General features: G+C 43.4%; 1 protein-coding gene across 2 annotated transcripts in view; it reads right to left on the bottom strand.

Annotated features, from left to right (window-relative positions):
- The window catches only part of LOC133480802 (cadherin-2-like), a 54,690-nt gene extending 48,400 nt beyond the window's left edge, over positions 1-6,290 (bottom strand). Inside the window, exons 1-4 of one of the 2 annotated variants that reach the window (XM_061779413.1) lie at positions 5,877-6,290; positions 5,725-5,785; positions 4,094-4,260; positions 1,470-1,670 (exon numbers count right to left, since the gene is read on the bottom strand). In XM_061779413.1, coding sequence (XP_061635397.1) covers positions 1,470-1,670; positions 4,094-4,260; positions 5,725-5,785; positions 5,877-5,975 — 528 coding nt within the window. In that variant the 5' untranslated portion in view covers positions 5,976-6,290. The remainder of the gene's footprint in view (positions 1-1,469; positions 1,671-4,093; positions 4,261-5,724; positions 5,786-5,876) is intronic. The other variant, XM_061779414.1, reaches the window with a different exon arrangement.
- Positions 6,291-16,767: the final 10,477 nt, after the last annotated feature.

The raw sequence follows: 16,767 nt of genomic DNA, 5'->3' as shown, positions 1-16,767 counted from the left end.
ATTGGTTAGCGGGAGGGGATTAAGTGTGTGTGTGTGTGTGGGGGGGTCAGTGGCGGAAGAGGGGGAGGGGTCGCACTCTGTTGCTTCCACTTAACCCAAAACTTGGATTTAGCATGGCCGGATTACATGTCAGCGGGGAATCAGTTCACATATGGAGCGGCCCGCACAAGTTCCACAACCAAGTCTGCTTCTTAAACCAAACTAAAATCAGAGAAGATAGACTAGCGCCTAATGACAACAAAAGTCATTGGAGGTCATGCGTGTCTCCATTTGATGGTGACCCTCCGGCTACAATGCTAATGCTAGCTAGCGGTCAGAGACAAAAAACAGTAAAGATAGCGCAAACTAGTATAGCTAGATTTACGCAACTAGTGTTAGTAGTGAGGACAGACAGACCGAGTAAAGCTGCAGTAGATACAATAAGTCAAGATCGATCTATACAGATGGATCATATGAACTAGTAAAGAAAAAGAACTAGTAGAGGCTAGCTAGACAGAGCTAGTTTAGCTCGCTATACCTATCTATACCTAGATATACTGTAGCTAGAACTCCAGGATAGATAGACATTGTCAGGATTGATTGAACTAGTACAGGTAGATGGAACTACTAACTATAGCTAAAAATCTAGCTGCACTCATCAACGTAGACAGAAATGGCAAAGATGCATCAAACAAGTCAACTTAGCTAACCAGTCAATACCGGTAGCACTTTATAAACTGACTAAAGAGCTGACAGGAAGTACGATAGCGCTTCCTTCTTATTGGTCTCATTTCTTTTCTGTGGGTCTGCGGAGATGCGCGCGTGCATGCTTGGAACATTTCTTCTGTTCCTTTTTTTGTTTTTTTGTTTTTGGGAAAAAATGATGTATACAGCACCTTCCGCTGAATTTCACACGCATCGAAAGTAATGTGTGAATAAAGTTTGGATTGATGGAACAAGTACAGATAGACAAAGAGAGTATAGTTGAGCTCAATGTAACAAGTACAGATAGAACTAACGCGGATAGAACTAGTCTAGTATAAATCGTGACGATAGCTATCTAGACAAATAGAACAAGTACACAGTGCATCAAGGGAATTAGCACGGATCGATAAATAGAAGTGGCGCAACTGATTGGAACAGGAATCATTATGGGATGGAAGCGCGGGAGTGCGCGTGCGTGTGCGCGCGTGCAAGCACCCACAATGCAAACGACCAAACGTCGGCGTGTCAAAAAGAATGGCAGGAGGATCACCATGGCAACATCAACATCACCATCAGCCGCTTTCAGATCGGCAGCAGGCACGCCGACAATAAACACGCTGTATACAAGACATCGTCATCGGCTGTTCCCAGATCAGCCCTAAAGCACCGAAATCCCACCCAACGGCACACCGTCAAGCGCTCCGCTGTCACAGCATCGCTGCTGTGTGCGCCAGCTCCATGATGATGATGATGATGATGATGATGATGATGATGACGACGCGTACCTGCAGCGGTGCCGCCATCAGCGTCCAGCAGATCCACAATGGCCGCATGTCGTGCTCGCTCCCCGGGATCGTGCGTCCCAGCCGCCCGCCTCGCCTCAACTGCGAGCCGCTGCGCTCAGAAGATGATGCAGACCCCCACCGAGCCGCCCCCGCCTCTTCTTCCTCCTCCTCCGCACCGCCCGAGCGCCTCTCTGACGCCCCCTACCGCACAACACACGCACGGCAGCCATTCTCCCACAGCTGCTGTACATCCCAGAGGAATTGAGTGATATGCAGCATTTTTTTTTAATTTTTTTTTTTTTAAATGAATTTCTTATTTGCGTTTACTACCATAGCGATAAATAAGTGAGGACATAATTTATTTTCTATTCTTTGTCAGTCTTCTGGTCAAATGTAAATTTTTAACCAGACTGTATTGAAAGTCTCCGTCTAACACCATACCAATAATTGAGCATTCAAATAAATTAGTCTCAGTTTTAACAGGCTTTAAATATTGTGTATTAAAAATTTCATAGAATCTAGTACTGTATAGATATAACTATGTATACAGCTAGACTGTAAATGCATTACAACATCCGACAACAGAGACGAACAAAACAACTTTACTCATCATTAACTCCATACAATTTAGCATGTGGTTATAGTGCTAGTATAGCTAGATCAGCAGAACTCGTAAATGTGGATATTTTCATTGTAGATGATGATGATTGCATTTTCAGTCAGGGGTTTGAAACGTACAACTCTTCTTGAATGCACCATTTTTCAATTCCTCCTAAGTGGCGACTAAATGCCGGAGCACATTATGCTGGCCGATGCGAGCATATCAAAATCCAGGCTGCTACACAACAACAACAACAACAACAAAAAAGTCTGTCAAGATCAAAGAGGTGAAGGAGATGTTTTCATGGCAACAATGTCCTACGATACCTTTTCCAAAACGATCAATAAAGGTTTCGCTCCATGATGGCCACAGTTTGACCCTGGCACAGACTATTTCTATTTCTCCCCATTTTCAATGGGGGAAAGCTGTTGTGAAAAATGTCAAATCTTCCAATCTGCCCGGTGGCTGACTTCTTTTTACATTTGTAGGAGACGTGCGAGACGATTAAGGATGCGGAAAAGCGGAGGGAGATCCTGGCTGCTTTAAAAGAAAAAGAAAAAAAAGTCGGATTTGGGACGCGGCGGCGATGAAACAAAGGACGGCTTTGAAAACGTGACGCGAGGAAGAGGAGGAAGATGATGCTCTGATTTGGCTCACACGAACGCTGGATGGGGATTTAAAAGAAAAGAAAAGAAAAATAATTGGCCGCTGCATCAATACGGAAAAAGATGTGTGGCGGGTGTGTGTATAGTGTGTCTGTGCGTGCGTTTTTTTTGTGTTTTTTTTTTAAGCATAGTGCAAGTGGCGTTTTGTGTTTATATGGTGTGTGTGTGCATTTTGTGCGCTTGTGATGCATGTGGTATGGCGTACCCGTGTGTTGTGTTTGTTTGTGCCTTTGTGTGGTGTCTGTGCATGTGTTGTGTTTGTGTGTGTGTTTTTTGTGTGATGTCATCCTTTTTTGGTGTGTGTTGTGCATGCTCGTGGTATGTAGTGAGTATTTAGTGTATGTGCGTGTGAGCTCAGTCCTTTTTCTGCATCCTCCTCATCGTCGTCGTCATTTTCATTTCTTCGTCCTCGCTCTCTCTCTCTCATGTGATCTTTCCTCTCCCAGATTGTTGAGTTTGCCCGCAGGCGTTTTCCCCTGTTCGCTCCCTCGATGCTTTCCTCCCCGCAAACTCGCTCACACAAACACGCCACATGCAGTCATTGGACAAAACATTAGGTACCCCGAGAACACCGGCCCTCCAGTGCGTGTTGCATTTATTTGATTTGAATTTCCTCCTAAAATTGCTTAAGAAAGGTATATATTCATTTGTGATCCAACTCACCAACTTTGAGCAGTCATTGGCCCGATTTGTTGTTTTGACTTTAACCAAAAATTTTATTCAAGTGCCAGTGAACTCAGCAGCTTTGAAAATTGTCAAGTCATCAAAAAAAAAAAAAAAAAAAAAAAATGTCTTCAAGCTGTTTAATGTCACTCAGTTTTAGTTTACTGTCAAATATAACATCAAACAGAGAACTACACTATGTATTCAAAACAACCACAAAGTCTTAGCATAATGCTAGTACATAATGGGAAATGCCATAGACTGAATTATAAACCTTTACACAACAAAAGTTTGAACACATGCATAACAGTATGTAACAATAACAAGAGCAAAAATACTTGGCATACATTCTTTATCTTCTGCAAAGAACCACTAAAATGACTGCCGTCCTGGGGAGTTAAGACAGTCTCCATGTACTGTATAGCTGGATTATACTGCCCCCAGGTGGCCAAGGTATGCATACCAGATAGATAGTACGAACCAAGTAGTGGACACAGCCACAAGGGAAGGAAGATAACTCTAGAAAACAAAAACAGGACCAAACGACCTACATTAGGAAGGGGACACACAAAGAAGAACAGAAAGTGAAATCGACTCTACCGACACGAGGGAGTGACACAAAAACACGCAACCGGCTCCAACCTACTACACGAGGGCGACGAAGCAAAGACAAAAACACACACGGCGGTACTTACGAGAAGGTGCGGACTGAGCGCGAGGACGCTGGCGAGAAACGACAGCGGTGACGAGCAATTTGAGGTCATCCGGTTAGCTGACATCTTTCGTCCGCTGCTTAAATAACACTTGGCCATAATTGCACACAGGTGCGATATGGAAGCTCCGCCCACCGGCACTCCCAAAGCTAAAAAAAAAAAAAAAATTGTCACAAACATTTGTATATTTGTTCATGTGAGACCGGAACGGATTGATGGCAATTTCAATCAGATGGGGTAGCGCCAACAACGTTTGTGAAGGCACACAAACGCCAATTCTTTCTTTTCGTGTGTGAGCCTTCCTTCCTTCCTTCCTTCCTTCCTTCCTTCCTTCCTTCCATTCTTCCTTCCTTGGCTTTCACGTTTGACGCTCAGGTTTGTTGACCACCATCAACTCCAATTGGACCACAATACCAGCCTAATGTGTGTGTGTGGGTTGGAAAGGAGGATCCTTGAGGCAGCAGTTTTGTAACGATGTTTTCTCTTTTTATGACAAAAATGATGCTTTAAAACATACAATTGTCTCCGAACGTGCGTGCTTACAGACACGATTATTTACAAACATACAATTGTTCACAAATGTAATATTCTCTGCAAAATGTAAAATTGTTAAGAACAAACCAAGAACCAAGTCAAGAAGCGTGGCAAGAGTACAGTCAAAAACCAGGTCAAGATCCACGGCAAGAACCAGTCGACAGCCCTGTCGAGAACCAAATCGAGAGCCAAATTAAGGACGAAGTCAAGAACCAAGTCGAGAACAAAATCAAAACCAAATTAGGGACCAAGTCAAGAACCAGTTAAGAACCAAGTCGAAAACCAAAGCAAGTACCAAATTAAGGGACGAAGTCAAGAACCAGTCAAGGAACAAGTCGAGAACCAAATCAAGAACCAAATTAAGGAACAAGTCAAGAACTAGTTAAGAACCAAGTTGAGATCCAAATCAAGAACCAAATTAAGGACCAAGTCAAGAACCAGTCAAGAACCAAGTCGAGAAGCAAGTCGCTAATCAAGTCCACAACCAGTCGAGAAAAATAGCAAGGTCGCAGTCAAGAAGCAGATCTAGAACCAAGTACACGACCACGTTAAGAACCAGTCAACAACACAGTTAAGAACAAAGTCATAAACTATGCCAAGAAGGATGACTCAAGAAACAAGTTAAAAACCTGGCCAAGAACCAAGTCAAGAACTAACTCAACAACCAGGTTAGTAAGCATGGAAAGAACCAAGTCAAACTAGTCAAGAACCAAGTCAAAAATTAAAACACTAACCATGTCAAGTCGAGAACCGGTCTAGAAAAAGGTTAAGAACTAAGACAAAAACAATCAGGAAGCAGTCAAGAAACAAGTTCAGAACCTGGCCAAGAACAGAGTCCACAACAAAGTCCACAATCGGGACAAAAAGCATGAAAAAAAACGACGTGTTATTTCATTTCGGACCTCAGTCGGAACTCTGAAACAATCGAGCCGATCAACGAACGTGATGACGGCCGGCGCACGGGCACGCGTACGGGCACGCAGACGCGAACGCCAACGCGAACGCGGCGTGTTGCATTCAAGTCGGCCAGCGTAACACCTAAATAATACATCACGGGCGCTTCTCGACTCAGAGCCCACCGACTATGTGGGACGTCAAAGTGGGCCACGTTCTTCTTTCATTATTCAGCACCAAACTGATCTGTAAAATAGAAGACATCATGCATATTACAAATAATAATAATAAGAAGAAGAAGAATTCTACCAGAGACCAAGATGAGGAAGCCACTCACTGGACAATTGATTAGGTACACCTCCAGCACCAGGGACAGATCCAGTTGGGCCTCCTGCTTCAGTGTTTTATTCTTTCCCAGCCATCTTGAACGCATCATCAGGAGACCTTCTGGCTGACTGACTAACTAGTTGACTGACTGACCTACTGACTGGCTCATTAACTAGTTGACTAACTGACAAACGAGCTAACTGCTCGATTAACTGACTGACCGGCCGAGCAAATAACTGATTGACTGACTAAATGACTAACTAATTGACTGACTGATTAACTGACTAAGGAAATAACTAAACAACTGAATGACTTAACGAAAAGGCTGACTAAATGACAAAACTGATTGACTGACCTATTGACTGACTGATTAATTAACTAGCTGACCATCTAACTCGGCGAGCGGAGCGGGCGAGCGGCCGGGAAGTCGGTGCCGGCGTCGACAGCGAAGTCCGGAGGATGACGACGTAGCGCTTTGTGCCGCTTGAGCCGTTAGTCACCGTGACGATTTTGCCAGGCGGCCTGCAAAATTAACGACTCTGCGTGTTCAAAGAAAAAAAAAAAAAAAAAAAAAAAGCTTTCCTGCAGGAGATCACATTTGCACATAAAAACAAATCTCTTTGAAGGATTTTTTTTTTCTGCCAAAGGAGATATTATGGATGCCAGCTCGCATCCCGACAGAAAAGCGCAAGATAGGCGCCTTCTATCGGTCAACAGTTTTGGTTATTATGTTCCCCCGAAAAATTGGCAAGTGACAATTTGCAGATGCGCAAAGGTTTACTGTACGATCGGAAGCGTTTGGGTGGCAGAAGAGAGTTAGCGAGTGGGCGTGAGGCACCAGATTGAAGCGACGCGCACACGCCGACACGTCTTCTAATTCAAAGACGCTCGCGCTTCCCGACGGAGTCCTTCATCTTGCCGAGTCCTTCCTTCTTCCCCATCGGCGTTCATCTCAGGAATGCCGAGCGCGCGAAAAATAGGATGACCAGCGGCGGGTATGAACCGGTCAGGTACGAACTGGGTAGCAACTAGGCGCCTATGAACTGATCGGGTAGGAACTGGATGCGTAGCAACTAGGCGGGTATGAACTCGGCGGTTAGTATCAAGTGGACGGGTATGAAGTAGTTGGGTGTGAACCGGGCAAGTCTGAAATGAGCGGGTAATAAATGGGCAGGTACCAACTTTGTGGTAATAAAGCAGGCCGGTATGAACTGGGTGCGTATGAAGCGGGCGGTTATGAACTAGTCGGATTTGAAGCGGACGGGACAGATGTCAGCGGCGCCGCTGGGGGGCAGCGGGATCTATTTTCACGCGCGCTCTCTCTGCAGCCGCGAACAGGAAGAATCCACTCGAGTTCCGAAGTCATCAACGCGTCGGCGACACACACGAGACGAGCAGGATGAAGTTGTTAACGTCGAAGTGACGCAAAGGACGCCGGCGGCGGCGAGACGAAAGGCCGACTGGCGATATCTAATTCGTTTGATTCAAAACATGACGATGTTACACTCCAGGCCTGTAGGTGGTGCTAAAGCACATTGAAGCAGAGTGTGACAACGAGCAGAGACGAAAGCTGCTCGTGTGTGTGTGTGTGACAGCGAAGCCGCAGTTGTTTACATGGAGGCCACACGTGTGTGTGTGTGTGCGCGCGCGTGTGTGTATTTAATAATGAACCTTGTGCAGTGTGTGTGTGTGCGTGCGTGTGTGTGCGTGTGTGTGACTGACAGCCGAGATCTGCGCTCCAGCTGTTCGAACCTCACACAGACACGCAAAAAAAGCTCGAGCTTGAGCTCCTCTTTACGAACACCTACAAGAAAACGCACTTAGCTTAGCTTAGCTTATTTTAGCTTAGCATAGCCTAGCTTAGCCTCCTCGTTGCGCTTCAAAACACCTGAAGATTGTTCTATTGTTGTAAGATGTTAATTGTTTACTTACTTACACAGCACTTTTTCACCGACGATTATGAGGACCACAACGGAAAGTAAAAAATATGATATGAGAATAAAGTCATGTCCTGTTTAGACATATTGGGATTTTTTTCTTTTCGAGAAAAAATGCGAGTAAAGTCTGATTTTTGTAACAGATTTTAGATAAAAAGTGAACGTCGAAAGCAATTTTAAATTTGCAAGAATAAATTTATGTTTTTGAGTAAAAACATTTTTTGAGTAAAAACATTTTTTTCGGAAATAAAATGAGCATATTATGAGACTAACGTATTATTTTTTATTTCAGATTCAACTTGCAATTTAACAAGGAAACATGAAACTGTACTACTACTGCACTTTAAAAAATGTTTTTACTCATGCAATAAATAAATTACTCCTTTTGTATAAAAAAATACTTTATTCCCAATAAGATGAATCCCTTTCTTCTTGAAAAAAAATATGTTTTTTTTTGTAATAGCACTAGTATTTGTTTCTTGAAAAAAAAAAAAGAATACAACTTTATTCTCGCAATATATTTTTGATTTTTTTTTTTTTATTATTTTTGTAGGTCTTCTGTTCACTCTGGCTCTAATTGTCATTGGTCTGTCACAATCATGCTCAAGTTAAGTCAATGTGTTGAATTTGCATTTTTTAAATTTCCCGTAGAAATACATAATTGCGGTAATAAAAACATTAGAAGGAGACGTCGAACACTTTGAGTGACACACGTGAAGTAGTCGCGAAAAGCTGCTTTGTGCTTTTTTGATGCCGCTTGACAGCCTCCGCTTTCATATGCTAATGAGGAGCAGAAATGACTCATTGCAGAAAAAAAAAAAAAAAAAAAAAAAAAAAAACATTCTAGGAACAGAAAAGTCACATTTGGATTCTAAATATATAAAATATGAGTTCTAGGGAAAAAGCCGCAGCACTGAATAAACAGGAACTGCCGCGAAGAATTTATATTCATACAGTACATCATCTGAATTCATTAGGTCCAATTAAAAGCTACAAATAGTGGTTTACTTACTCAACTGCAGACGGGGGAGAGATAAAATGAGGAGTATATTACCTAATTAATGCAAAATTATCTGCCAATAAAACAAAAACATTTGACTTGGCAAGATTTGTTAAAGCAAGTAAACATTGCTAGTTGTTTTCTGCTCAATTGATATTTATGTACAGAACTTTCTTTCAGCTACTTTTGTTTTTTAAAAAGTGCTCTAGAAATGTTTTATATTTTACTCATTTTGGACAAAAAATATGTTTTTTTTTTTACAAGCCTCTACCAAAATCGTCTACATGCTTAGATGAACAGATCATGCAATTATACCCCTGAAATAAAATTACTAATAAATATATTCTGTTTGGTTCAGTTGTTTGTGTTTTCTATAGAAAAAAATATGAATTTATAGATGCTTGGTTAAAATGCGATATAAAGTGGAACTTCAGTTTTTGTGATTGAACCGTTGCAAAAAGTCGAACCGAAACCAAATTGTACGAAATCCAAAGCAATATTTCCCATAGGAAATCATGTAAATCCAATTAATCTGTTCTAGAAACCCCAAAATATTGGAATAAAAAATACATTTAATACAGAATAAGTATAGCTTTACATACAGAAATCACCAACAAATAAATACAAATGACGAATGAAGTGGATAAATGAATATTTAACATCAATTTTGTGAATAAAAGTGAAATGGAATATTTTTTAGAGAAAAAAACTTTGTATAAACTTACGAGAATAAAGAAATAAATGTAATAAATCAACTTTGGGAAAAGAAGTCAAATTTTTGTCAAGAAATTATTTTGTAACTTTAAAAGAATAAAGTCATTTTTTAGAGATTTAAACACTCCAAGAAAAAAGTTAGTAAAACAAAAAAATAATAATAATTCACGAGTTGAAAGGTTGTATTTTGACGAAAAGTGTCCGATTTCTTTTTTCAATTTAAAAAGTGGGATTTTCTCACGTCGGATTTGTTCGGCCTGCTACTGTACCGAGAACAAAGCGAAGTCGATGAACGACTGCTTATTAGCAGAGGGAGGCAAAAATCAAACGCCGTCGTGAAAATCAACGTGACACCTCAAAGCGGCAAACCGTCGCGTGTTTGTTTGTGTGTGCGCGCGTGTGCTTTGCCTCCTTCAATATTTGTGTGGCTAAGCAGCAGCGAGCTGACAGGCCGACGGCGGCTCAAACATCCTTCTGCTGTCGAGAAAACACGCCAGCTGAGCTCGCACGCTGGCTTTCACGCAGATTTTCCACTCACTTCAAAGCACACACGCGCGCACACGCAAGCGGCATGTTCCCCAATTTTTGCGAAAGAGGCTATCAGACACAATTCGACTGTTGTCCCGCGGAAAGTTTCTCGGCGAATTTGTCGCACCCGAGCGGCGTCACGCCCGCTCTCCTCATCCGCATCGACGGCGGAGGCGTTCGCCGACACGTCCGCTTCCGGTAATGTCAAGCCTCCGCGCAGCGATCCCATTTCGGTAACCTTGATGTTTTTGTCCCTTCTGGCTTTTTGTAGAACGGGGATCTTATTGACTTATCGTATTTTAGACTGACTTTTGGAAAATGCAGCAGAAGGTCCAAGTCGCTTCGCAAGCCCTAAAATAGCAATTCCTACGTCCTTATTAGTCATTTTATGACATTTTGGGGTCAGTGCTCCATTTCCAAAATATTGTGCATACTTAATATCACAAAGGACTGTTTTATGTTTAGTTGGACACGAGGTTGCTAGTCATTAGCGGCTACTCAGCTGTTAACTCCACGTTTCTCTGCATCATCTTGACCAGTTTACCACCCTGCTTTCTCCGTCGTCAACCCCACGAGGCGCCTGTCGGACCGCTACTGGAATCTTCCGGGACCGACCGGCTGACAGACTCACTAACTGGTTGAGTGACAACCTAACTGTCGGACTGTCTATCTGATTGTCTGAAAGACTAACAAACTAAATGACTGTCTGACAAACTGACTGACGAGGTGTGTGACTGACAGACTACCCGTCAGACGAACTGACTTGACTTGATTAATTAAATGACTGATGAACAAACTAACGAACTTGCTGAATGACTGACAGATTAACTGCCTGACTAACTAACTAATTGACTGAAAAAGTAACTAACTGACTGACAAACAAACTCACTGACAAACTCAATGTCTAACTAAAAGACTGACTGTCTGACTGACTAACTTGCCGGATGACTGAAAGACTGACTGACTGCCTGACTAGTTGACTAACATACTGTCTGACTGACTGACCGACTGACCAAATACTAACTGATTGACTGCCTGACCGACCGACTGACTGACCGATTGACTAACTAACTTGCTGACTGAATGACCGACTGACTGACTGACTCGAGTAATTGACAAAGTGACTCACAGAAAAAGTGACTGACTAGGTGATAGTAACTAAACGAAATGAAGATAATTGACAAATGAACTGACTGGTTAGTAAACCGAGTGAATCACTGTCTAACCGACTGAGTAACAAACTAACTGGCTGAAAGACTGACTGACTGACTGACTGACTATCTGTCTAACTGACAAAGTGACTGACTAACAAAGTGAAACTAAATGACAAATGAAGTGACTAGCCAATTAACTAACTGATTGACCGAGCAACTACCTGGCTCACTAACAAACTAGCTTGCTGACTTACAGCCTGACTAACTAACTGACTGTGGCCTTCACGTTTTTTTCCGGCTCCTCGCCTTTTGTGGTCAACCGGCAGAACGAGGATCCGTCCTTTTTGATATTTCTCCAGCCGTCAGGACCTCGAGGAACTTTGGTTCCAGCCGAGTGCTTCTCAGCTTCACTGAAGCTGGAAATAGACTTTCCCAATTACACTCGCGACGCGTCCACTGACTCGCCCGTCCAAACTGTCACCAAACTGACGGATTAGGAGCAACTCAAACCATGTTCATTATTCATTTGCATAGTTTTTTTTTTGGGGTGGGGGGGGGGGGGGGGGGTCACTGATGGTGTAGTGGTCCACTCGCCTGACTTTGGTGCAGGCAGCGTGGGTTCAGTTCCCACTCAGCGACGGTGTGAATGTGAGTGCGAATGGTTGTCCGTGTCTATATGTGCCCTGGGACTGACTGGCGACCAGTTCAGGGTGTAGTCCGCCTTTCGCCCAAAGTCCGCTGGGATAGGCCCCGGCGCCCCGCGACCCTACCCAGGATAAGTGGTGTTGAAAATGGATGGATGGATAGTTTTTGGGTTGGTTGACTGGTGAATTCCTGTAGTTGGTTGGGTAGTTGGTAATTTGAATAGTTGGTTAGGTATTTGGTTAGCTAGGTTGACCGGTTAGCAGATTTGTTGGGTGGGTGGTTAGTTGGTTAAAATTGCTATTGGGTTGGGTCAGTTGGTTGGTATGTCAATTGGTTGGGTAGATAGTCAACTAGGTTGTTGTTTGCTCGGGCAGTGATTGCTTGAGTGGGTGGCTATTTCTATTTTTGAATGGGTTTGTTGGTTAGTAAGTTAGTTTTGTAGTTGAAGGTTGCTACATTGGTTGGCTTGTTGGTTGAATCATTGGTTGGTTGGGTAGTTAGTAATTTGGGTAGTTGGTTACTGGTTTGGTGATCTGAGCTGGAATTCAGTCATTTATGTGTGAAACTGTTTGCTGAGCTGGGTTGATTAGTTAGTTGGTTAGTGGTTTGTCGATTGGGTGGGTGGGTAGTTAGTGGCCTAGTTGGTTAATTTGGTTTGTTGGGTAGTTAGTCACTTGTGTGGCTAGCTGCTTTGTTAATTGGTTGGGCAGCTAGTTAGGCAGTTGGTAAATTGTTTGGTTGACTTTCTGGTTGGGTTAGTTATTTGGGAAAATACATGTAGTTGTTTGGTGAGCTTGGTTATTTAGCCGGTTGGTAGTTAATTAGCTGACAAATTGTTTGATTGGCTGGTTGGCTTGTTGGTTGATTCACTGTGGGTTTGTTGGTTTGGTTATGTAGTAGTTGACAGTTTGGTTGTGTAGTTATGAATTTTTGTAGTTTGTTAGTTGTTTAGTGAGTTGGGTTACTTGTGTCGGTTGGTCAACTGGTCACAGGTTGGTCGGTTGGCTGGCTAGCTTGCTGATTGTCTCGTTGGTTGTCATGTGGTTACAATTGGGCAGTTGGTTGGCCGGTTGGATTGTTGGTTGGTTAGCTGGTTGTCAGCTGGTCGTCTCTTTTGATGGCCGCCATAACGTTATTCACGCAGTTATTAGTGAGGTTAACAAGCGCTAAAATGGATCTAGGTTTTGAAGACTTGATCTGACTCACAAGCACTTTTGAGCTCCTGAGCGTCGGCCCTGACTTCCCGAGCCCGTGCAGCCGCAGTGTTGATCGGCGGGCGACGGATGTGGAAAAATACGGTGCGTAATTAGAGAAGCGTGCGCTTTCTCCCTCAATCTGCAGTCTGCCGAATAGTTCCCCTGCGAGGATCGGCGGCCGTGGCCGAACGAGGTGCAGTGAAGGATGCTGGGTAAGCGCGTGTTCCCTGGGGCCGCCTTTCCACATGTAAAGCCACCTGAACCCTCCTCATTTGCATATTTCAAGCTTTTTATACACAAAGGCGCATTCAAATTTGAATTGAGGGAAGCTTAAGGATAGCACTTGGTTGGCTGAATAGTTTGTTGGTTTGGAAGTTGGTTGGATAGTTGTTGGCGTAGTTGGCTAGTGTTTTGGTGGGTGGGTGAGTTTTTAGTTAGTTGTGTGATTGATTAAATGGTTAGTTGGTTGTGTAGTTACAGCAGTTGTTGGTTGGTTTGTTGGGTACTTGCAAACCAAACCAATCCAAATACTGAACCAATCAACTAATCAGCCAAGAAAGTTGGTTGTTGGTTGACTGGTTGGGTGGGTGGGTAGTTGCAACTATCCAACTATCCAACCAAACAACTGCCTGAGTTAGTTGTGTAGTTCTTTGGTTAGTTGGCAATTTATGTAGTTGGTCGATTGGTTGAGGAGTAGAAAGTTGTCTAGTTGTTTAAAGGGTTAATTGCTTGCTGGTTTGTTTGTTGAGTAGTTGGTGGGTTTTGTAAGTTGGGTAGTTGGATAGTTGGTTAGTGAGTTGGTTGTTCTTTGGGTAGTTGGTAATTTAGGTAGACGGTTAGCGGTTGATGAGTAGTTAGTTGTGTAGTTTAAATGCTTAGTTGGTTGCATTGTTGTTGGTCTGTTGGGTAGTTGGGTAATTGGTTAGTTGGTTGTTTGGACAGTTGGTAATTGGGTTGTTGGATGGGTGGGTCGGCTTTTGCCTAGTTTGTTCAGTGGCTGTTTCGGCGGGTGTGCAATTAGTTGGGTGAAATGGTTCGTTTGTAAGTTCCACATGCAGAGCCACCTGCCCCGTGCCTCATTTGCATACTTCAAGCTTTTTCTCCACGATGGCACCTTCAAGTGAGCCCCCTTATACGTTTTCCCAATTCCCTGCGGCGGACGCGGGACGGCGGGGATCAGAGGGAGAGCCGGGCCGTGGGCGGTAATTGATGCGCGGCGGATCCCGCAGGGACGGCGAAAGCCGGGCAGCGACGGCAGCTCGCTAAATAGCGAGACGTGCCGCCGCTAAAGGCCGTTCGTTCCGTGTCGACTCTTTAAGCACACAAGTGACATCGGTTTTTGCACCTTTTAGTACAACTCCCACTTTTGTACGACATCAAGTGAAAAAGGAACATCGCATTTGTATGTCTGGCCATTTGTTTATTATCAGCAGAAGTAAACTGAAACATTTTTTGTCCTACAAATATGACAGTGATAACATGGACCGGCACCTAGAGGGCTTCATTAGGGTCGACGTTGGTTAGTTAGTTGTTTGATTGCTTGACTTTGTTGCCTAGTTAGTTGGTAGGATGTTTGGTTGGTTGGCGGGTTTGTTATTTGTCTCTTTTTGGGTTGATTAGCAAGGTAGTTAGTTGAAAATTCACAAGTTGTCTGGGTGGCGGCTTGGTTATATGGTTGGTTCGTTGGCAAGTTAGCTGGCTGTTTTTGTGGTTGTTTGTTTATTCATTTTGGTTTATGAGTTGGCAGGCTAGTTAGTTAAGTTGTTGATTTGATTTTGTTGGTTGGTTAGTTGACTGGTTATTTCGGTAATTTACTGGTAAGTTAGTTGATTGATTAACTGGACAGTTGGTTAGTTGATAGGCAGTTTGGTTAGTTTGTTGGCCTGGTTACTAAGTTTGTTGGTTGGTTAGTTGGCAGGCTAGTAGGTTTGTTCAGTCAAGTCAAGTTTATTTGTTTCATATTTGGCAACGATTGACGACATCCCCTAATCTGAATCGAAACCTATTCTAAAATTGATAGTTGGCATCCTAGCTGGTTAGTTAGGTTGCCTGGTTGTATTGGTGTTTTGGGGGGTTTGTTAGGAGGCAGTTTGTTTAGTTAGTTTCTCGGTTGACTACTTGCCAGTTGCATTGGTTAGTTAGTAGACTGTTTAGTTGACTAGTTAGCTGGGAAATTCACTGCTTATACTTGGCTAGTTAGTTGGAATATTGGCTAGCTAGTTGGTTAGTTACTAGGCAATTTGGTTAGTTTGTTGACCGGTCAGTTGATTGGCATTTTAACTGATTAGTGAGTGAGGGAATCAGTTAGTTATATAATTTGCTATTTAGTAAGTTAGTCAACAGCCTCCACTGTGTGACATATTGGAAATCAAATCAAATGTTGCTAGCATGGAATCCTTTGAAATGTTAGAAATGGAGTGCTGGTAGGAATTAATGAGCTAAAATGGCGTCTTCTTATCACCAACGTTTTTTTTTTTGTTTGTTTTTTTAACACCCTGCATGTCGCATTATGGCGGCAAGCCTATAAAAAGAGTTCTCGCCACACGCTTTCGTGCTAACGCCACTTTTCCCGCTGACTGACAACTGTTTCCAAACTGGGAATTTGCATGCGTGTTGCCATGGCGATGCACTCAGACTGAGAAGTAATTAGAGAGAAACTTTCTCAGGGCTAAATTTAGGCTGCGGGGGCTCAAAGGAGAAAGTCTGAAGCAGCTTTTCAGGAACACGCTACCTGGAAGTTTTAGTCGAGGTGTGAAGAAGCTCTGTCACCGTGGAAACCAGTATTAGCATTCAATGGACAGTAATAGGAGTTATGGAACACCTCACGTGTGTGCGCGCGCGTGTGTGTGTGTGATGTAAAACTCAAAGTACACAACACGAATATTGTCGGGATTGGGCAGCGGGTACATTTACAACCCTGATTTGAAACTCAAATTTGAAACATGTGACCGATGCGGGCCAATGCGGGCCAATGCGTCGGTCACGTGATGCAATGCGGGACGATAAAGAAGGCCCGAAACCCTAGCTAGAGACCCTAACTCAAGTCTGATACCCAAATTCTAAACCGGAACTCAAAAGCCTAACCTTTATTATATTATATTATATTCCGATGCCATTGCCAACCCATAGGGGGCGCCACAAAACTCACTTATAAAGAGTTTTAAATGCCTCCTCACTACCACAATAATGAGACGCACCATTTTATTTTTTATTTTTTTACTTATCATCGTCATTACTGTCTAGACACGTTGCGTGTCATGAGTGTGCGTGGGTGTGTGCGTGGGTGCTACCTAGCTGCGAATCAGGATCGACTTGAAGCTCATTAAAAGTATGTTCCGCCGGAGCAGACTTGACTTATACGCCCGCCACGAGTTCTGCGAGGAAAATGACGACGACGACGATGATGGCGGTGATAATCGCGGCTAAGTGCCCGCACGTGAAGTGTGACGAATGGCGCGCTGGTGCGATGCACTAATGAGAGTGCATACAGTATGGTCGCCATGGCGACACAGCCCCCCGCTGTCAAATGAGTCAAATGTTGACGGAGGGCCAAAATCCTTGCCCCCGTTCTACATACGCATACACGGTTTCGTATGAGTGTACTAATACGCACCGCAAACACAATCGAGACGAGGATGAGGAGGTTGTGCTGCAACGTCGACGAAGACGATGATATTAATGAAGACGAAGAGCATGAGGGTGATGATGGCCATGACGATCAGGATGA

This window comes from Phyllopteryx taeniolatus, chromosome 7, assembly GCF_024500385.1.
Source record: "Phyllopteryx taeniolatus isolate TA_2022b chromosome 7, UOR_Ptae_1.2, whole genome shotgun sequence".
NCBI classification, from domain to species: domain Eukaryota; kingdom Metazoa; phylum Chordata; class Actinopteri; order Syngnathiformes; family Syngnathidae; genus Phyllopteryx; species Phyllopteryx taeniolatus.
Note: the sequence above shows the minus strand (reverse complement) of the source record. Positions and strands in the feature narration are given on the sequence as shown.